At 26.7% G+C, this 24,446-nt stretch overlaps 1 protein-coding gene across 1 annotated transcript in view; it reads left to right on the top strand.

Annotated features, from left to right (window-relative positions):
* LOC111623105 (triple functional domain protein-like) overlaps positions 1-24,446 on the top strand; it is a 304,942-nt gene that overhangs the window by 95,918 nt on the left and 184,578 nt on the right. Inside the window, exons 18-26 of the mRNA XM_023365589.1 lie at positions 1,412-1,573; positions 4,081-4,263; positions 9,175-9,294; positions 11,077-11,268; positions 14,476-14,767; positions 18,033-18,148; positions 20,433-20,555; positions 21,913-22,095; positions 23,351-23,469. Coding sequence (XP_023221357.1) covers positions 1,412-1,573; positions 4,081-4,263; positions 9,175-9,294; positions 11,077-11,268; positions 14,476-14,767; positions 18,033-18,148; positions 20,433-20,555; positions 21,913-22,095; positions 23,351-23,469 — 1,490 coding nt within the window. The remainder of the gene's footprint in view (positions 1-1,411; positions 1,574-4,080; positions 4,264-9,174; positions 9,295-11,076; positions 11,269-14,475; positions 14,768-18,032; positions 18,149-20,432; positions 20,556-21,912; positions 22,096-23,350; positions 23,470-24,446) is intronic.

Genomic DNA, 24,446 nt, shown 5'->3' with positions numbered 1-24,446 from the left:
TTAATTTTAGTTAAATGAGGGCATTTTCTTTTTACAAAGTATTGTCATCTGAGTTTTTTTAATATTTTTTAAATTTTTATTATAAAAAAATGTTTTCAATTGAAAATTTGTTCTAGCTGGTTGCATTTGTTCCGTTGAGTTCTCAGTGATTTTGCTCTCTCCTTAGAATTTTTGTTTGAATACTGAATTGTTTGAGTTGGGAACACTTTGATTACTGAGATGCCATTGTATTTCATTCATCATTTTTATAAATGATTACTTACCTATAGTTAAAAAAGTTTAATAACACTTACCTAAAAATGTTTAAATAAATGTTTCTAAATACAAAGATTAATCTACAAAAACCCAGTGACAGTCTTAAAGGATAAAGTCTGAAAGCAATGACAACACCTGATTAAAAAGAAAGCTAGGACAAGGAAGAAAAACAATTGCACTATCAATTTTCATTAAAGTAAACAAGGCATAAAACAAATTGAAAATTTCAAATTCTAAAATCTCTGAGAAAATTTGAGACGTGTGCATACTTGAAAAAAAAAAAAAAAAAATAGCAAATAACAGAGTTAGCACTTAAAAATTTGAAATTTTGTATGGAGGATTTTCCAAATTTTTGAACCATGTTAGAGGGAAAGTGTGTTGTATGGGGGGCCACTATATTGAATACATACCGCATTGTTAGGAAATTCCTGAATACAGACACACACACACTGACACACTTCTTTAATTTGTTTTGTTTTGGTTGCTATGCCTTGACTTTGGTTTGGCATAGTACACAGCCACCAGTGTGAACCGAGTATAACTCACAAAACATAACAATAATAATAATAATAGAGAAACAATAGCATAAAATGAAAAAGCATATGTCAATATTTTTATACATTTGTTTCTTTGTGTTATATTAACAATAGTTAAGAATTTTTATCTATATGTAGATAAAAAATACTATAAACTTAGATATAAGTTTTATATTTGAAAAATGTCATCTCAGGAAATTTCTAGGATAACTCAGATACATTTAATTATAAATACAAGATACTGTACCTGAGATTAATTTGTATTTTTAGTAAATCACAAAGAAACATATTAAAGTTCATTTATCAATTGAACATTGAAAATGAATTAAAATTTGAAATTAATACACTTGAATTAATGTTTTAATTTGAAGGTTTAGTAAATATTTTGTTAGGATTAGTAATTAGTAGAATTAAATATATTGTTTTGGCGATATATTGAAGGATTTTAAAAAATCTAAAATATTAAAAGTTTTGGCTATTTGAATATATTGTGTTTTTTATTTCATGTTAATTGTTTTAAAATGTTGTATTAAGTTATTTTCCTTTTGTATTTTAAATATTTTTAATTGCTTTAAATTTAAAGATTATTATGAAATATTGAATTATATTATTAAATTTAGATATCATCCCAGCTTGAGTTATGGGCAGAAGAATTACAACATAATAAAATTTCACAAGATATTCACGAAGCTGAACAAATGTTGCAAATTCATAGTGATAACGTTGGACATATGCAACAGACAACATTTGAAGTGTTACAGAGAGGACAAGAGCTATGTCAAGTAATTTTATATTTTCATGTAATAAAAATTAATTTCTTTATTATTTTACAGGTTATTTAATAATCTTGATCAGGCAAAATATATTATATCATACATGTATATATCTTGTAAACATTAATTTTAACAAGAGACATCACACACAAAAAGTGATTTACTAAAGTTTTTGACCATTACAAAAATTTTAGGAAATTATAGTCCAATTTTGGATCTATAAAAATGAATTATTACTCATTTTTTAATCACTTTTAACAGTTTTAAAAGAATTTGTTTTTAAAGATATTTAAATCATATCAGGATACTTTGATCTTTCAAACAAATAATCATATGAATGACTCGCTTTTATTTTTCTGATGCTTGTCTTTACTAATGCATATTAAAGTAGTCATGTCAGAGTTCATGAAACAGTCTGTAAGTCCAATAATTTAGATTAAAATTAATCAAAATTTAAATGTTTTTGCATGTTTGCATGTGTATGTATAGTATAATTAAGATTTATTTTCTTTAATAGCTTCATACTTTCAGTAAAATATTACTTATAATCTAAATATTTTATCCAAATATAACTTAAAAAATGATAGATCTGTTTAGAAATGTTATTTTTTTATCTTTAAAAGTTTTAAAATGAAAATTGTTGACAATTTAAATAAATTTTAGATTATATAATTAATAGTTCTGTTATAATTTATAATAATTTGGTAATTCAGGTTTTGGCTTGATTGTATAAATTTAATATCAAAAGCCCTATCATGATAATTACTAATATTAATGCAATAGAGCATCAATTATTCAAAATAATCAGGATAACTAATTGCACTTGGTAGGAAAAGAATGAAATGATTAATACTGGTACCCTTGTATAACATGGTAGTGACATTCTGAAAAAGTGCTGTGTTACACGAATCCATGCTATATGAAACAAAGGACTAATGCAAAACATAGGGTTAGGTTTTAAAAGTTAACAAACTATACTGTTATTTTTAGGTACTAAGAGAAATCTGTTTTTTAAAGCAGTCAATAATTTATTTCCAATCAATAATTAAGTAAAGTACAAGTAAAAGTACTGTATTATGTGTTAATGTTAATTTTAGTTAAATGAGGGCATTTTCTTTTTACAAAGTATTGTCATCTGAGTTTTTTTAATATTTTTTAAATTTTTATTATAAAAAAATGTTTTCAATTGAAAATTTGTTCTAGCTGGTTGCATTTGTTCCGTTGAGTTCTCAGTGATTTTGCTCTCTCCTTAGAATTTTTGTTTGAATACTGAATTGTTTGAGTTGGGAACACTTTGATTACTGAGATGCCATTGTATTTCATTCATCATTTTTATAAATGATTACTTACCTATAGTTAAAAAAGTTTAATAACACTTACCTAAAAATGTTTAAATAAATGTTTCTAAATACAAAGATTAATCTACAAAAACCCAGTGACAGTCTTAAAGGATAAAGTCTGAAAGCAATGACAACACCTGATTAAAAAGAAAGCTAGGACAAGGAAGAAAAACAATTGCACTATCAATTTTCATTAAAGTAAACAAGGCATAAAACAAATTGAAAATTTCAAATTCTAAAATCTCTGAGAAAATTTGAGACGTGTGCATACTTGAATAAAAAAAAAAAAAAAATAGCAAATAACAGAGTTAGCACTTAAAAATTTGAAATTTTGTATGGAGGATTTTCCAAATTTTTGAACCATGTTAGAGGGAAAGTGTGTTGTATGGGGATTTTCTCAATTATTAAACCATGTTGTATGAGGGATACCTGTACTTTTCCTTTATTTAAGTTATTTATTTTAATTATATTACAATTGAAAATAAAAATTCAAGGCATAGAAATTTAATACATATAAATTATAAGAAATGCCAAAAAAAAAAAAAAAATCTAATTAAAAACAAATTATAATTTTCATTGTAATCTACAACCAACTGATGAAACTTTGAATTCAAATTTAAAATACATAATAGTAAAATTAATATTAAATAAAGGGCAATACACACAAAATTATTTATGACAGTGTTTTTTTTTTTCACTTGCTTTGCTTTTATAGTTTATTTTTCTTTTTAACTCTGCTAAATCCCTGGTTTGACAACCAAGAAAGATTGTCATAAAAATTGAAAAATTACTTAAGGTTGTAATTCTTATCAGGTCAACGTTATTTCTAATGCATGAAATCCTTCACTGTGTGTAGACATAATGAACAATTTTTTGTATTAGATGCCAATGACTCATTGGCCACTTTTTTCTACCTCTATTGTAATAAATGAAACCTAACACTAGTGTTGATAATAAGGTAGTTCAATAGTGGGACTATGGAAGATAACAATCAATCATTATTACATAAAAACTTCATAATTTCTGAAGTTGATGATTATAATAATATATTTATACTTAATTTTAATATTGGATTATATATTACTTATGTCATTTTATATGGACATAATTATTTTTAAAATGTAATGTTGAGATTTAATATACTTATTCAATAATTTTGATATATTTTATAAATAGCTTTTTGAAACATCAGGAATCCAGTTAATGGCAGATAGTCAATATGATGCACATACAAGAGTCCAAGTGTTACTGGAATTTCTTCATGAAAGAGAAATGGATTTAGAAGATATTGCAGAAATGAAAAGAATTAAATTGGAACAATGTGTTCATCTTTATCAGTTTGAAAATGATGCAAATCAAGTACGACTTAAATATATTGCTATTTATTAACTTTAGTTAATATGATTACACTCTAACCTGATATTTTTCAAAAAGTATATCATTTATTTTTTATTGGCATTTATATAAAATAAATTTTAATAAAATTTCTGTAATAAATTGAAAATTAAACTAATGGGTAAAAAAAGAATACTGTTTAAATTTAATATTAGTATTTGATTTTTTTTAAAGTTTTGATGGAATTTTCTTTTATATTCAATAATAAATTTTTTTTAAATTTTTTAATATTAAAAAATAAAAATTATATTTGTTCTGAGCAATATTAAATATTACAATTAATTTTAAAATTAAAATTCAAAAATTTTAAATAATTAAAGAATGGCAATCTAATTTCCTACCTTTGGTCTATATTACTTACACTGATTTTAAGTTTTTCCAGAAGGTAGCCTGATGAAATTCAGCCTTCAGATATTTGGTTATAGTGATTCAGGCTTGGTTGTTGTTGTGTAATAAATTAATTGTACACATGCATATATAGGATGGTTTTTTTTAATCAATCCACTGAAATAACTGAAAGCATATGCATCCTGAAAAAAATTCAGTAAACCAGAAATGTTAAGCTTTATTGGGATCACAAGATGGCATTATCATTTTCATCATTGATGGAGCTACAACAGTGTGGTAGAGTCTGTAAAGAAAAAGTCTGACTCCAACTTCAGGAAATTTGCAATGTGCGACTCTGACACAAACTTAGTTTTTTTTTTAATGTCACACTATAATTCCTTTTATAAGAAAGACTCTACTGGATACTCAAATATTTTTATTTAAAATTTTTCTATAAAAAGTCATATGAAAATTGATGGCGAGAATCAAAAAATGGATAAAATGAATTTATCTTGGAAAAACTTTCAAGTACATAAAGAAACACAGTACATTCTAATAATCAAAATAATTCCACTTTTATTAGTTACTAATGAAAAGTTGACTTAAATTTAATTATTAGGCTGCAATTTGAAAAAATTGTAGATCTATAAATTCCCATTTGTCTGTCTGTTATTCTTTAATCTCAAGAACGGAGTTAGATAGATAAAAGCAGAGACCAAATATGGAAAAAAAAAACTATACATGAACTTTCAATGCAAACCAGGAGTCATGTTATTTCATTTTTCCCCTGAAATGAGTTAGATGACTGACACGGCTATATTGCTAACAGGAAAAGTATGATGTACAGACACTAGTAATTTGAGGTGGCGAACATATATTTTAAATTAGGTAAATTTAAAAATTATGATTAAAAATTGCAGCCCAGCATTATGACAATGTTACAATAAATAATTACTCATTTTGAATAAAAAAAAATTAAATACCATATATTATGGATTGTTTGGCATGTTGGTCCATGAAATCAGATATTTCAAGGGAGACCATGAAATCAGATATTTCTATATGGTAAAAACAGGCATGCTGCTTTAAGTGAGGTTATGCATCCCTCTCTAGAAGGTACATTAAAAAAAATGTATAAGTTACCTTGTGTAAAAACTAATTTTTATTCTAAAACTGTAAAACTCAGCATTACATAAAAAACTACAATTACAGTAAAACCTATGGCGACCACCCACGGTTCCTTCAAAAAGTGGTCTTTTAGACAGGTGGTCATCCAATATAGGTGGTCCTGTGATAACATATTTCCGTATGTATTTTGTGCAGTTTTTAGCCATTTCTACTAAAAAGTAAAACTCAAGATGAGCAAAAATAAGTGAATTTTTTTAACGATAGTGTTATATTGGTATTGTATTTTATTCTTATTGGATAAGTTGATTTACTGGAGTTGTCGTGATATTATAAGACAGATTTAATACCAATATTTTAAAGATTAATACAATAATCACATTTTCTCAATTATAATGCACACTTTCTTTTTTCTGACTTAATTAATTCAAATTGGTTCTTTTTGTTTGCTCCTCAGTTATGTGTATTATGTCATCAATATACAAGCGCGTTGTATCTCTCCATCACTTTGGTTTTGGTTTTCGTTAGTTTAATCTTATTTTAACTTTAAAAATACTGTATTTTTTAAAATATTTTCTTAAGTACAATAAGAAAAATTATTAATTAATAATAAAACGATTTTATTATTATTTTTTTCATAATACGATTTCATTAGTACGATCAATTGATAAAGGAATGCTGCCTGTAAAACTGATTTTTGCATTAATGTGTTCATTGTTTTTTGAATATTTTGCGTGCAAAAATTACTTGGATATTATTTGTCTAAAAATATTGTGGAGATAAGGTAGGTTGATACAGAAACTATTTATCGCACATGTACTGTATATAAGCTTCAAAAAATAATAATAATAAATAAATAATGAGATCAACTGATTAATTGTATTGTGTACAATATTTTATACCCATAAGGAAAATACTGTAGGTCTACGGTAAAATAAATTTCGTTTTCCCCGCAGTTAAACTTCACCGCTAATTGCCATTGTGATAAACCATTTTCACATTTTTACTTTCTCTGATAACTTTAACATGATCTTCTAATGACAGTACTTTGCATTTCTTTTGTTTTTCAGACATTTTCGAACAAACTGAAAAGAATTTCCTTTGTTGCTAGACTAATTTATTAACACCTGCACCTAATTTCAAGGGTGGGAGAAGTGCCCAGGGTGGGTTCAAACAAGAGTTAAGACTAATTCATTATATTAGGAGGGGGAAATGTTGTTGAGATGGGTTCGAACAATAGTTTAGACCAGATATATTTGTGGAAGTGGTTGCCTATTACAGTTGTTGTATGTTGTTTCGGACCAAAAATCGATGCTTGTGGTTGCGTTACACAGGTGGTCGTTGAATACAGGTAACTTATACGAAGACTCTATGTATACTAGTAAACTATTCCGTGCCAGAAATTTTTTCCGTTTTGACAGGTGCCTGTGGAATGCAGGTGGTTGCCTAAGCAGTTTTCACTGTATTTATGTTTAATTTCTTCATTTTGTCTTCTTTCTAACAATATAAAATACTTGTGGAATGACAGAAATGCTTTCTTACATTTATTTTATTGTAATTCAATTTAAAAATGCAAAAATAAACATATTAATTAATTTAAATTTCAGAAACTTTGAGGTGGTCTTAAATTTTTTCAATATGTTTATGTTTATACTTTTAGCAGAGTGCTTAATTAATATGAGTCTTCTTGTCAATCACAATTTTCTCCTATTGCAAATGATTTGCAAAGATATTTCATTTCACTGAATGGTGAATGCTCAATTCCCTGTTGGAAATGTCTGGTTTTAGTGACACATTCTGGTGGTGTGTTTGTACAAATTGTTCAGATTTTCTCAGTCATATCTTCTCTTGTTGGTTCCTGTTCTTAGATGACATTTTTTAAATATCCCTATAAATAAAAGTTAAGTGAAGTTATGTTTGGCAAATGTATGGGCCATTGTACTGTTCCATGTAATTTTTTTCCCTTTTTTTAATGAATTTTACACATATCTTCAGATATGCATATTTATGGTGTAGTGGCTAATAAAGGTCAAACACCCATAATTTCTGATAAGTGCATCTTTTGGAAAAAATGCTTCAGATAACAGTTTGTTTTTTAAGTAGAATCATAATATGCAATAAAAAAAATGGGAATTTTCATTTAAGAAAATGAAGTTTATTCCATTTTCACCAGTTTGTAGTTCTCCATCTATAATGAAAATGATAATGCTATCTTGCATCCCCTTAAAGTCTGGTATTTTTGGTTAATGAATTTATTGCATGATGTGTATTTTTCAAGCTACTCTAGTGAATTAATTAAAAGAATTGTTCTGTATATTATATATATATACTGTATATTATAGTTGATAAAAGTTTTAATCAAGCATGCACCTATGATATTTGTGTCTAATCCTAAATAGGATGTTTAAATTGGTTTTAAATTAAAAATTTCACATTTCAGAAATTTGGGTTTTTTTTAAAAAATTTTTGTTAAATTATCAGTACAGTGGAACCTCGGTATATGACTTTAATCCGTTCCTGATGTTTGGATTTATATCGAATAAGACGTATACCAAATCAACCTTTCCCATCAGTAGTAATGTAAAAATGATTAATCTGTTCTTATGAAAAAAAATGGCTGGCTTTAAACTCCTCACTTTCCTGGCTAGCTTTCCTGCTTGATTTTTCATGAGATCAGCATGTATTTTTTTAGCTTTCTCGCAAATAATTACTTCTGATATGCTGTCTCTAGCACACTGTTTTTCAGTTATCCAAAGCAAAAGCAATTTCTTAACATGATCTAATGTCTTTGATCTCTGTTTAGAAATTGATTTAATCCCTTTTGCAATGTTAGCAGATTTAATAATGTCTTTATTTTTTATGATTGTTGATATTGTCATTCTCGGAATACGGTATGCAACAGTTAAAATCTCAAACACACGTGCCACCTTCATATTTCTCAACAATCACTTTTTTCAGTTCCATTGTGATTCTAGTCAATTTTTTAGTTTTCTGTTGCTTTTCATTTGCCTTTTTGCAATTCATGATTAATAAAAATAATAAAATTTTACTTACAAATTAAAATCAGAAGAAATTTAACCAAGTTATAAACTGTGGCACTGCGAACGTCTAGTCTGGTCTAGTACACCGATAGTGCTACTTGTTCATAGATGGCGCATATAATTAAGTCGTATACCAAACAAAAGTCATATACCAAGCAAAATTTGTTTCGTCCAAACAGGACATATTCTGAATTGGATGTATTCTAAAGCAGACGTATACTGAGGTACCACTGTATATCTTAAAAACTGTCATATATTACATGATATAAAAAATTCAAAAGATGTAATAAATACAATTATGAGTTTATATTGGTCTTATAATAATTATAATAAGTATATTTTTATTAAGTTTATTGTATAAAATTATAAATTATTTTATCAGGTTGTAAGTTGGATAAGAAATGGAGAAGCAATGCTGAGTGCATCTTTTATAATACCAACAATGCTTCAAGAGGCAGAACAGCTGCGTACAGAACATGAACAGTTTCAAATAGCCATTGAAGTAAGTTAATAAGATTATATGCTATTTCAACAGATTTTTTTTTTTTTTTTTTAACACTTGTTAATAGTTAATCGTTAATTTTGATTCACTTTTAAATTTTGATTAAATTTTAGTGAAATTTATGGTTCTTTACTTATAGCCATAAATTATTATGTTAAACGTTTAATCCTTCATTTGAGATGCGGTCAAAATTATATCTTAACATATAATAGCAGACTAACAATACATCCTGAAAAAATATGTAGTAACTGTACTATGCAAGAATATGAAACTTGGGAAAATGTATTTCTTCATTGTGTAAAATTTAGAGATAGTAGGGACAAGCAAGTATTTAATAAGGTTTAAGGCTTGGAAAGGTATTATTAATACATTGCGCTTTACAAAAACTGATTATTACTCGATATTTTACTTTGTGTTATTTTGTACTAAATTATTAACTTGTTAAATATTATATTATATTACTATTGATTTTGTTTTTGTAACAAATTACCCCTTGTAACAAACTAATATTCATATAGTAAAGAATTGAATTGATTGATTGAAATTTATGGTTTTGAAAATGAATGGAAATTTTCCCCAACCAGTGCCAACATGAGGTTTTTATTTCATATTTTATAATGAATTTATCCAAATGAACAGTGATATGGAGCAGGGTCTAACATTTACAAGTCAGATCATCCAATTTGTCTAATAATTTTATACACATTTAATATGTATCCAACTTAGAATTCAAATCTTGATTTTTCTGAGTAGCAGGCAGAGAACCTTGTCATCACAAGTATCTAATGATAAAGTTGTTTGCATAATCAAAATATACTTTCATTACTCAATGATGTTTTATTTTTTGAAAAGAAGATGTAAATAACAAAAATTATATTCTGTACTAACCCAATAATATCAGATTTAGTAGAGATTGATAACATGCCTGGTCTAGATTTGGTCCTTGCCACACTACTATGCCTGAATAATCTGGACTAAAAGCTTCAGAAAATTGTTTTATGTCTGGTGTAAAACAATTCTCTTTGACAACTACATTATTTAGATACAACTAAAGAGAAAAAAATTAATAGGTAGAATAACATAAAAGTTAATTTGAAGTACTCAACAGTTATACATATTTACTTAAAAAGTCAAAAGGTGGCAGAGGTTATTTGCATCTCACTTCAGGTCCAAAAACAATTATTTAACCTTGCTATGCATATTAATAGCATTCTTTTACTAAACCACAATCTTTAAAAATAAAAAATATGCTATTTGTTTTATTAACAGAAGCTTTTTAACATGTTTCTGGAGGCAGTTGGATAGTAAGAAAATGTACTTGTCAATCCTGCCTCATTTAAAGTCATATCTGCTTTTTTTTCTCAAGGGTTGATTTGGTATCTTTTCTCATCAACCTTTTACCAGTGTTTCTATACTTTCAACACATGAACTTGACCCAGGTAGTATCACTTGCACTAAATTAAATTACTTCAAGGGAAATGCTTATGACAAATTTTAATGAAGCATGCATGCATCATGTAATTTCAATAAAATTTCAACACTTTCACAATAAGCTTCTATTCTTAATATCATAAAGCAAAAATATATACAGTGCATTAAGCACAATAAGTGTTTCTAAACTTTTGGAAAGGAGTTGTACAGTAAATAAATTGTAGACACTGTAGATTAGTATTAAAAAATTATAAGAATAAAATTTTGAATAACTTTAACTCAAATATTTTAAATAATTAATTGAAATTTTATCCAATTTATGTCATTATTAATTTAAACATTTATTTTAAGAAAACTCACAGTAATGCTGTGCAAGTTCAGGAAAGAGCTGAAAGTTTGATTCAAGGAAATCATTATGAGCCAAATACTATACATACTATTGCTGAGGAAGTAAATACTAGATGGCATCAACTTATGACTCATGCAGAAGATCGCCATAAATTAGTTATGGCATCATTAAATTTTTATAAAACAGCTGAACAGGTAAGAATATGAACTTTTTAGTTTCATTAAATAGATTTAATTAAATAAATGAATTTTAATTTACAATGATAGTTTGGAATTTGATTGTATTACTAAACAACTTACATCAAACAATGCAAAATTGTTTTGATTGTTTGTAATTTAATAGTATAAATGTAGAAAGATGTATATGAATATATATGAACATTAAATTATTCCATGGGCTCTAAACCTTTGTTTTTGAAGTAGCATCCTTCATATTCAATATACTTCTTACAATGTTTTAAAAATGATTCAAAGATGTATAGTAGACTGTTTTGTGACATTGCTTTTAGTGTTGTAGCCATAGTGTTTTCATTTCTTCATCTGAGAACTTTCTTTATGGTTGTTTTTTTCATTGTTGGGAATCATAGAAATCTAAATAGTCTGAACTATATTGAGGTTATTCCAGTGTAGTTTCAATAATTTTAGTCAGTTCTGTCATGAGGCCTGATATCTCAAAGCAGAAATCACCATCTTTTAAGCAAATCTTGTCTTTTCTTCCTCATGGGTCTATGCAAATGGATTTTTAAGACATCTGCATAGCAGTCACTATTAGGTGCTGTCCATGGGTAACACTATATTGTAGGATCATACCATTTGCATCAAAAAACAGTACTTTCAGAGAAACAACTGTTTATTTGTCATGTGGTAAAACATATGAGATATTTCCACTCACTGTGACAGAATGCCAAAGACTATATCAGTCCAACTGCAGGCTCAGACACATTGATAAATGACATTCATAAACACTTGTGCAGTGTTGCCACATTTAAAATTTTGGAAAGTGTGTGTGTGCATATATATATTGATTTTTTGAAATTTATAATTTTTATTACTCTTATAACTTCAAAGAGGATTGTTACTATTATTGGATAATATAATTAAAATAAAATACCAAGAGTAACTTAATACATTTACGATTTTTAAAATTATAAATGTATTTCACTCCATCAGAGTTCAGAAAATCTTGATTAATTGCAAATATCTACACAAGCTTGGTTTTAATTATGTCCTGGCATTTTATTAGTTCTAATAATTTAAAAGAAAATATTCAAAAAAATGGGAGTGACAAATGCAAGCAGATTATATTTGTCGATTTCTGTAGCAATTGTTTATAAGAATGTTTTACATTTTTTGGTAAAAATAAGTGAATGTGTGTTCAATTACTTCAAATACCCTGAATAGTTGATGCATGTTTTATCTTAAATAATTTTTCTAATATTGATTAGTATGATTGGAGTAAGAAACCTTTGTATAATCTTTATTTGACAGGAAAATTGACTGGATATGTCTAGGTCAGGATGTTCTGACATCGTTTGTGATTCTTTGTTCATAGGAAACATCTGGGGTTTTTTTTTTGCACAAGCAATATCATATGGGGATGGGGACTCTGAGTAAGAGAACAGAGGAGGAGAAATTAGAGTGACAAACAACTAGAAGTGATTAACTCAACTATTATAATAAAGGACATTTATTAAAGCTAAGAATATAATAATAAGTATAGACAGCAGACAGAGAGTTAGTTATTTATAGTATAAATAACTAACTCTCTGTCTGCTGAAAGAGAGTTTTACAATCAGTTTGCATGTCAATAGAAATATCTCTTAATTTTGAGTAGGTCAGCCTTCTTGGAATCATTCAATTGAATTGAAATATACTTCTTGACTTTCTTATAATCCATGTAGTCCTTATACTTTATCTTGAAATTCTTAATGCCAGCTCACTTTGCTTAGATGGTATATACCATCTAAGCAAAGTGAGCTTGCATTATAAGAACTACATAAGAACTACAAATATAAATTCCATGGGAAATTCAATGAGCAGACATCTGGAGAACTCTGAAAAGGAGAGAACCTTTGTGAGAAGACTCCATCTTAGACATTACCTCCTCTTTTATAGCTTCTCTTTTGTCAGACAGTATCAATAACTAACCAAATTTGGCAATGTTCTGTGTGGTTCCTACTAATCATTCAATACAACAATTTAACCAACACTTCTTTGGACAAGTCGCATTCGAAGAAAGATGTATCATTTTAGAAGGAAACAAAGTCATACATAAAATCTTATGAACTTTCTTGTTGAAGTTTGCAATCTTTGGTTTGTTGACTTTTTTAACAAATATTACTATAGATACAAATATGTTTTATAGAAACAACAGTCCTAGATTCTCACATTTATATTATATAAGTTGGGATGACAAATTTGGAATAATATAGGATAATTCTAAATTACTGTCAGAGTTTCTGTATCCTATAACTTTTCAATCAGAAAATAACACTGCTTACAGAATAGCATTACTCAAAAAGTTTTATTTGCATATTCAAAAATTTTGGGCCCTTTTTTTCTTTACAGAAAAACAGTGGTGAATTATCTGGACTTGATAGAGCAGTATTATTGCAGTTGTAAAATCATCAGCTAAATGTGGTGCTCTGGCAAGATGACACACTGCCACATTGGTTCTTATTATTCAAAAATTTCTTGACAGGCATTTTCCTGGCTGCTGAATCATGAATTGAGCATAATGTACTGATTGCCGTGCTTTTTTCACTTACCATTTGATCTCTTTCTGTGGGGATATATGAACCACATTGTTTACAAGAACTCTTGTGACTTTCCTTGATGAACTATAGCTCAGAATTGTTGTTTCAATAAAGACAATTACACCACATATGCTGGAGGACACAGGAAAATTGACTATTGCTTGGATATCGTATGTTATGAAATGTGACCATATTAAAGTTGTTTGGCATTTTGCAGTATCAATTCTATGCATAATAAAACTGAGTTGGACTTTAATATTCTGTAAGCCATTTTATTTTGCTGTTGTGCTTAAAAACATATTTAAACTATAATTTATTAAGTATTCAAACATTGGGCTTAAAGAAGCAATGTAAAATTAAAAGTAATAAATGAAGTAAACTTCAAAAACCCTCTTAAGACAATGACAAGAAATAATACAACAAAAAATAATTACCGAAAATGTGGTTGAAAAACATCATATTAGCAAAAATATTGTAAAGCAAAGTGTTTTAAACCGAGGTACACCTGTATATTATTCCAAATATGATACAGACAGCTGACTATAATATATAAAATTGTCTTTACCCATAAATAAATAATCTGTATGTAATTATTTGAAATAAGTTGTAGGCTTAATTAAAACTAAAAATTGTATATTTTTTTTAGATATGTTCAGTGTTAGATAGTTTAGAACGAGAATATAGACGTGATGAAGATTGGTGTGGAGGTGGAGGAGGAACTCCTGGAGGAGAAGGATCTTCGCAAGAATGCCATGACAAAGTGACCTTAGTTTCTCAATTAGTAACAAAACATCAAGAACAAAAGGAAGCCTTTCTTAAAGCGTGTACATTAGCTCGCAGAACTGCAGAAACATTCTTAAAATATGCTGCTCGTTGTGTTCAATATTATACATCACATGGAGAATCCAAACTCAGAATTCCAGAAGCAAAAGTAAAAGGTAAAAATTAATTATTTAATTATCCTGTAAATTTTTTATTTTCAAAAAATTAATTACAATATAATTTAATTATAGTAATTTATTATAGAAAAGTCTTAAAAGACTTCATAACCAAACATGCATTTTAAAATATTTTTCTTGAGTGTTTTTAGTAATAAAACAATGATAGTTCTAAAACTGTCGGCCATGTTTATATTTATTATTTTTCTTCAAAATGATAGTTCTGTTTTAAAAAATAAGTACAAATCTAATTTTTTTATAAATAATAATTATTATTATTTATTAAAAAATTTGAAATTTATGTGTTAATCCCGTTTTTATTGTTTTAATCATTTTAAGTAATAACATCTTTTAATAAATAAATGACAATTAGCTAGTTATTTCCATGACAGTCTGAAAGATAACTCTACCATTACATTAAATTTAGATTAGAAATTATATCTGGAGAACCCTCATTTCAATATTTTTAATCCCTATTTAGCAGTTTATTTGTACATTGCAAAAAATTGAGTTCAAATACCATTCCATAGTTATTCAGATATATCTAATTTAACTCTTTGTATTCTTAGTTTTTCACTGCCTCCCTGCAGCACTGGCAACCTCTTTTTCTAAAAAATATTAAACTTTTTTAAGCCACCATTGTTTATTTTACTAAATAGCTCCTATACACAAGATGTTTTGAAAAAAATGCTTACATTTAGAGACTAATTTTAATGAGAATATAAATCTCCACTTGTTTACAATCATTATCAACAATCATTATATACAATCATTATCAACACATACTTGGAAGCTTTTTATAAGTAGTTTCTGAAGCTTAGCAATGCATTTCTTGTGATGATTATTATAAATCTGTTTTTAATTTTCTGTCAGAGATCTTACATGTCATATGACTCAGTAGCAGAAATATGTTTAATATACTTCATAGCTAGACATGATAAGATCTAGCAAAGGTATTAGCTGCTTTCTCATTGCTATTTTAGTGAACTGTAAAGAAAAGAGAAATATTCTTCTAAATATATAAAATTGCTTGTCCTGACTGACTCACTCATTCATTCACTGATTCATCATCGCCCAGAGCAAACCGCTTAACCTAAAGAGGTGAAATTTGGTACACAGTTAGGGTACGTCATGGAAACGCACACTAAGAAAGGATTTTTCGAAATTCCAACGCGGGGGGGNTGTTAAATGTATTATTTATACTGTATAACAAAATAATACTTGAGCAAAAAAAAATATTAACTTAGAATATGATTTACAATTAATATTTATAAATACAGTAAGACCCTGCTTAACGCTGCCTTGCTTAACACTGATTCAATATAACACGGTCTGCTTGACACCTAAAAACGTTCAAAATTTACGCTGATTCAAAATAACGTGGCATTTCATTGATTTGTTTATAATATGATTCTTCCAAAACACGAGCCAATCAGCAAAAGGTGGCAATTCATTGTAGCACTGTACTTCCCTTAAATCCATGTTTCTTTTGTGCAATTTTGGAAAAAATATAACATCACGGATGCCATAGGAAATAGTGACTTGGCTTGGCAAGACTTAACTGATAAATGCATGAAAGGAGTGTGGAAGAAGTTATGGCTGAAGGTATTCAAGAATTCTCATCGAGAAGAGCTTATTGTTGTATCGTTAGATTGACAAAATTGTCAACTTAATCGATACAGGAGATGTAGATGAGCAGGATATTGGGGAGTTACTTTAGGTTTCTGGTAAGAGCCTTACCAATGATGACTTCAAGAACTGGCAGAACAAGGAATTCATGTAGAACTGGAAAATAGAGATTCTGAAAACGGAGAATCCAAAGAACTTGCTACAGGTTTCTTTAGTAAAAGTTTGGTAACAATAACTGAAATCATTGATAAAATTGTAGTGAATGATCTAGATTTTGAAAGGAGTGCAAATTGCTTTTGCACTCCTTTCAAAATCTTTCAAAATGAGGCGTTTTGGTTGTGATCTTCTGCTACCGACATTTGCTTAAGGAGAGAAAAAGCGACAAATGAAACTTTACGACTTTATTGCAAAAAAGATTTTCAGAACAGTCAGTACCTTTGTTACAAAAAATGAACTAATTAATATATTATTATACATTTCTGTGTGCATTTGTCTGTATTATTTAACATATATTATTATACAAATTAATATAAAAATAACTTAAAATTAAAGTAAATTTTTTTTTAATTTTTGGTTGCGTGTTTCCCTATTTACTTTATGTTAAAATGGTCTTGTTTAATGCTGTTTCACTTAGCGCTTTGTCGTCTAGGAATGCATCCGCCACGTTAAGCGGGGTCTTACTGTAATTTTTTTATTACAGTATAAATGTAACCAACATCTGATAATTTTTAAAAATTTTAGTATTTTCTGTTATTGTAAAATTTAAAGTTTTCCAATGGAAAATACAGGTGAAAATTAAATTTGTTTAAAAATAAGAAACAAATTATTACATATTTTATCATAAAAATGCAATTTTGAGATCTAAAACTAGTATTGACTTCACATTTATATCATTGGGAAACATATGAAAAAATAAATATTTTTATCCAAAATGTATTTACTGGGCACTAAAAAGAGTGCAAATTTTTATAAGAACAATTTAACAAACAACATTTACTATTGATATCAAGAAAGTTATCTAAAATATTCTGAATTTATTAATTACTAATAGTACTGACATAGTAATATATTTATTGCAGTCTAAAGTCTTGAATCATTTGTTAAAAATCAATTATCATCAATAAGATGATATATTAACAAATTGTAAATATAGTAAATGAAATGCAAGTTAGGAATTGTTGTATTCACAAGCATTTTACAATTAAAATTATATATGATGTAGATGTATATGCATAATATTAAATACAGTTGAAATCGTTTATGTAATAATATATGGTATACATCAGTGTTTCTCAACGGGGCAATATCGCTCCCATGTGGGCGTTTTCCCATGTTGAGGGGTGATTAGTAACAATTTATATTTTGGGGGCGAAAAACAATTTTCTGGCGATATAGTAAAACATTATATTAAGAATAATTAGATATTTTATTCGTTATATTATACAATAATTAAACAAATAACATTATACTAGTCACTAGTCTATTCAATGCAGTATGAATTTGGCATTAGCTTGGCCCTGGGCATTGGAATTTTAAAGTGAAGGGGGCAACGATTCGTTAGATATTAATTATATTATATATAATTATTACATATTAAAATTGTATTTAAACTATTCATAATTAAAATTTAATTTAGGCATATTAGATCAACTCCTCAAACAAGAAAATAAAGTACTTGAATTCTGGACTATTAGAAAGAAAAGATTGGATCAGTGCCAACAGTATGTTCTATTTGAACGTAGTGCAAGACAGGTAAGTAATAAATATTTAAAAATCTAAATTTATTTTTAATTACGTTAAATCTGTTGTAATCGATAGTGCAGTATGTAGTTATTTACTTAGAATTTGATTTAAACTGAATTATCAAATCAAAACATAAAGCATCATAAAAGTTATCTTCAGATCCATGCAAAATTAGATTATTAAACAGATAATAAATATAAACTAACCATTAAAATTAAAATTTAAAAAATGTAATTATTTTTAATGTAAACATAATTTTAAGTTATATTATTAATGAGTATCAAACGTAACTAAGTAAATATTTGTTTGTGGAGGAAAAAATAATTTAATTAATTAATGAAAATTATTAAATTTTAGATTTTGTTTTAATTTAGTTCTTAGTTGGTTAGATTATGTGTATTTTTATATATAAATATGCAATAAATACTTCATGTTTGTGCATTTCTCATAATTGCAGTTCAGTATTTGCAACTATTTTTTGTATTTGCAAAGCTAAAATTTACTTACTTGTGAAGAGATTCACAAAAATTTAAAATACTGTATAAAAAAGACAATTAGTTGACTTTTAATATTATTTTAAACTTGTTCTACTAAATTCATGTTGTTAAGTATTAGACAGTGCTAATGGATACTATATCATAATTTATTGCTTTATTTTAGCATGTGCATTTATATAATACACATTTGGTTGGTTTCATTGATCTTTATTAAAAAAAAAGCAATTAACAAAATTACAAAATTTACAAAATAAAGCAAGTAAGTATAATCTAAGTATAACTTTAAAAGCAATAGTACCTTGTTTAATATTCTAAGATTTAATAAGGAAAAAAACAACTGAACAGCAATCCAGTAGTGCAAATAAGATTCCTGTTATAAGATAGATAAAATTACAAATTGGAGTATACAGATATTAATTCAAGATCATTACAGGAAAAATTAGTCGAATACTATATCAAAATCAGGAAAGGGAGGATGAATGAGTTTGGCACAAATGGCTTGATAACATAATATTGAAATAGAATAGATTGTGTCAGTCTTTTTAAATAAGACAACATTCAGGAGATAATATTAAGACATTTGACGAGGTACAGTACAGTATGCATTTATTGCCACAATCTACATAACAAAGTAATCAACAAGAAGAAAAGATTCTGAAGCTTTACCTAAACCATGGAAATGATTAACAAAAGAAAAGCTAGTTAAGTAAATTAAAATATTTCCTGCTATACGTAATAGATATGTATATATCAATGGTGCGGCTTTCTTTATATTCCTTTTAAAAATCAATTTTTCAAAAAAATATTTCCTCAAAAATTGATGAAACTTCATGGGTTAATTCTACAGAAATAACCACCATTTTTTTGCCTGGACTGCATTTAATCAGAGACAAAATCTTATCTTCGTATTCTTTATTTACTTATTTACTATGCATTTCGGGTGCAATATTTTTGTTTAACTTGCACCCCTCTTCAGGTTTTTTACATTTCTATAGAAAATTTTAGAATAGAATTATATTTAGAAGAATATAGAAATTCTTTTTTACTATTTCTACAGAAATGTAAAAAACCTGAAGAGGGGTGCAAGTTATACGAAAATATTGCACCCGAAATGCATAGTAAATAAGTAAATAAAGAATACGAAGATAAGCTTTTGTCTCTGATTAAATGCGAACCAGGCAAAAAAAAAAACGGTGGTTATTTCTGTAGAATTAACCAATGAAGTTTCATCAATTTTTGAGGAAATATTTTTTTTTGAAAAATTGATTTTTAAAAGGAATATAAAATGTTTCCTGTATTACTCATTTTTAACTATTTCAACAGTATGTTTGGTTTTTTTTCTTGGTAGGGCCTGTTTGCAGGCTTTGCCATGCAAAGTAGTCATTTTAAAGTTCTCAGATACAAGAACTTGTTGGGAGAGCCATTATTATCAAAAGTAGAAAGCATGAAAAATTCTCATTCATTCCAATAAAATTATTAAATATAATTTAATGATCAGCAACTGTCAAGCAACAATTTTGTGTTTATAATATGTAAACAATACATTTTTAAAAACTTTGACCTGATGATGAACTGTAAGCTTGTAAGCACTATTGTTGTGATGTATTTATGTATTTGTTCAAGTTGATTATTTTGCTTCAGTAAATTAGTTTTAATTAATTTTTTTCATTTTTGTTAACCTGAAGTCTGGAGTTATATATTTTTAAGCAATAACCAATTATTAAACTTAATATTTAATATAATTATAATTATTGTAAATATTTAAGTTTATAACTATTTGTTTTTGTTTTAACTAGGCTTTGGAATGGATAAGAGAGATTGGAGAGCATTATTTATCTAGTAGAAATACATTAGGAGAGAATGCAAAAGAAACAGAAGCTCTGTTAACAGAACATAATGAATTTAAAGGAAATGCTAAGGTAAATTATTAAATTTTAATGTTATCTATAAATTGACAAAAGTACTGAGTTTTAATAAATAATTCAAAAGGTTGTTTATTTAGGTACCATAAATGTCAATAGCAAAATATTTAAAAAGAAATCAAAACTAATCATAACTATTAAAAGTTTTAAAATTAATTTGAAATTATATAATTCAGAACCTACTTATTTATATTACTACATTTTACAAAGTAGTAATATGTTCTGTTATGAATATCAGGAAAAAATTAGAATATTAATTATTCCAATATAACAGAAAAGGAGTGTACAGTACATTAAATAAAACAGTAGTAAAAATAATTTAGTTTTTATAATAAGTATTAATTCAATCTATTAAACACACAAATTTAAATCCTTTGTTCAAATGTGTGTGTTTAGAATTTGACAGAACAAAAAACTCTCAATAATAAAACACAATAATGCTTTATAATTTAGATTTTTCTACTCATTATCTAAACCATTTTATTTTGTTAATGTGAATAATATTTAGCTCAAACATATATACAATAGAATCCCAATTATTCTAAGTAATGAGAATGGTATGGAGACATCTCAGATAATTAAAAATTTGGATACACTGAATGTTTGATAAATTATTAAATAAACTGAATTTGGATGTGTTAATGAATATCATGTATTCTATTTTTAAATAGATCCACTTATTGAACATAATGACATTTATATAATAAAACACTTAATTTTATTTACAACTATATTTAAATCAAATTTAAAGTTACTAGTAAAATTGGATAAACTAATATACTTACATTACAAACACGACTCCAGCATATCAAACTCCACTACTAAAAATATTTGTTTTTCTTTACAAACTGTTTGCTATATGCTGGAGTTTGGGTATGCATATACATTTATATTTGAATGATTTTATTTACAATTATTTTTATTAAAATAAATACAGATTTATGATTTAAATCAAAATTTTTATTGCAATGAAAAGTCAGTAGAGTAAGTTTTTTTTTAAACATACACAGATCTTTCTGAGTGTTTCCTGGCCAAGGTTCATGAAATAATCTGAACTGCATTCTTGTTTTTGTTCTTGAAGTACATTTTGTAATTTGTCTTGGATAATGTGTAACCTCAGTTAAATTTGTCTTGGTTAATCAGGATGATACTTTATATAATAATTATGATAGATTAATATTAATAGAAAATTTTAATTAAAAGCTAAATAATTAAAAATATAGTTTAAAACAAAGAAATTTTTTGTTAATTTTTTTTGTCTTTCCTGCCTTATATTTCTTATTCTTAGAAATCAACTTAATTATAAATTTTAAAACGTTAAAAATGCAATTTGACTAAATGAATAAATTTATAGGAAACTCGAGAGAAAGTACGTTTGTTACTTCAGTTGGCCGATAGTCTTGTAGAAAGAGGACATGCTCATGCAGCTTCCATTAAAAAATGGGTTGCTGCAGTAGATCAGAAATACAAAGACTTCAGTACTCGTATGGATTTGTATCGTGCTCAGTTGGAACAAAAATTAGGGCTTCAGTCAGAAGTAAGTTTTTTTATTTGTTACATACCAACAATTTTGGTAAAATTTATATGATAAGCATGAGCTGTTAATATTTTAAATTAGCTATTAGATCAATATATTGTCATAATGAATTAATATTTAATATATGATGTGATATAGTTATAAAATTTATTTTGAAAAGTTGTTGATCATATAAGCTTGTAATTGTACTGTTTTTAATAGCATATAGAATATTTATTGTATCAGATATAGTGAGATTATTTCTTTTTATATTCTTAAAACAAGTAAATAATTGTTTCCAGCCATAATTCTTTTAGTTTGATTTATTTAAAAGAAATTTCAATTGTTGCTGCTGCTTCTGTTGTTATTTTTCATAGTAAGGGTTATGTTATATGAATTCTTGGAGGTATGAATATGAGTTCATTTACCAACATGTCATGCTCATATCTGGATGGATGGTTATTGGTTTTTGGCTGGAAGGAAAAAATAAAATAAAATGAATGATTCATAGATAAATTAAAGTGATTAGAAAGAAGTTGATTTTGAGATGGAAATCCTCTATAAGTCAAATTTACCTGATCTACAAAAATGCTTAGAAAAGATTGCAAAGGAAACTGAAAGAAAATATAAGCAAAGGTTATATAAAGATGATTGCATATTTCTAATTTATTTTACATCTTTATTTAGTTGATAGTATCTCATCATTGATATATCATTAATCTGTTGCTTACTTTTTTTAATTTTGTGAATGAAATTTAAAAAAGAGGAATTCATTTTGTTAGATTTGTTATGCTCAAATGAAAGTAAATCATTAATATAGTAATTTTGGTTAATTATAAGTCTAACTCTATATTTATTTTCCTTTATTAATAAATTTAGAAATAACAAATTTTAACTACTGTTGTTAGGATGAAGTTGAAGGTTAATGAAAGCTATGTTGTACATAACTCAATAAAATTGTTCTAGTATTTGAAAGCAATTCATCATTTTTAGCAAAAATATACAATAAAAAAATCTCCCTGCAAAAAATTTAATAACTTTTTTAATTGTTTCATAATTTTCTTCAATGGAGAAAGAATAGAAATGTATCAGCAGCATGTATATTTAATTGTTATAAGGCACATAATAGTACTTAATAAATAAATTATTTATGATATAGAAGCAAATATAAATAAAATATTTATATTTGCAGTTATGGTGTAAATGTTTAAAAAAAAAAGTAGTTAACTTCAGTATACACTGAAATATATCTAAATCAATTCATATTATAAAATAGGGTGAAAGCAGGGATTTATCATTAGATCGTAATAGTGATCCTTCTCTTGATGCTAAAGTAAAAGAAGTTACAGTAAAGGAGCTAAATGAAGAGAAGAGAAAATCTGCTAGAAGAAAAGAGTAAGTAAAAATAGCAATATTAAATTATATTATTACTTTTAATTTNATTTTTTTATAAATAATAATAATTATTATTTATTAAAAAATTTGAAATTTATGTGTTAATCCCGTTTTTATTGTTTTAATCATTTTAAGTAATAACATCTTTTAATAAATAAATGACAATTAGCTAGTTATTTCCATGACAGTCTGAAAGATAACTCTACCATTACATTAAATTTAGATTAGAAATTATATCTGGAGAACCCTCATTTCAATATTTTTAATCCCTATTTAGCAGTTTATTTGTACATTGCAAAAAATTGAGTTCAAATACCATTCCATAGTTATTCAGATATATCTAATTTAACTCTTTGTATTCTTAGTTTTTCACTGCCTCCCTGCAGCACTGGCAACCTCTTTTTCTAAAAAATATTAAACTTTTTTAAGCCACCATTGTTTATTTTACTAAATAGCTCCTATACACAAGATGTTTTGAAAAAAATGCTTACATTTAGAGACTAATTTTAATGAGAATATAAATCTCCACTTGTTTACAATCATTATCAACAATCATTATATACAATCATTATCAACACATACTTGGAAGCTTTTTATAAGTAGTTTCTGAAGCTTAGCAATGCATTTCTTGTGATGATTATTATAAATCTGTTTTTAATTTTCTGTCAGAGATCTTACATGTCATATGACTCAGTAGCAGAAATATGTTTAATATACTTCATAGCTAGACATGATAAGATCTAGCAAAGGTATTAGCTGCTTTCTCATTGCTATTTTAGTGAACTGTAAAGAAAAGAGAAATATTCTTCTAAATATATAAAATTGCTTGTCCTGACTGACTCACTCATTCATTCACTGATTCATCATCGCCCAGAGCAAACCGCTTAACCTAAAGAGGTGAAATTTGGTACACAGTTAGGGTACGTCATGGAAACGCACACTAAGAAAGGATTTTTCGAAATTCCAACGCGGGGGGG

The sequence above is a fragment of the Centruroides sculpturatus genome, unplaced genomic scaffold (assembly GCF_000671375.1).
Source record: "Centruroides sculpturatus isolate CEXI.00-Female unplaced genomic scaffold, Cexi_2.0 scaffold144, whole genome shotgun sequence".
Lineage (NCBI taxonomy): Eukaryota > Metazoa > Arthropoda > Arachnida > Scorpiones > Buthidae > Centruroides > Centruroides sculpturatus.
The sequence above is the reverse complement of the archived record's forward strand: the minus strand, read 5'-3'. Positions and strand labels throughout refer to the sequence as shown.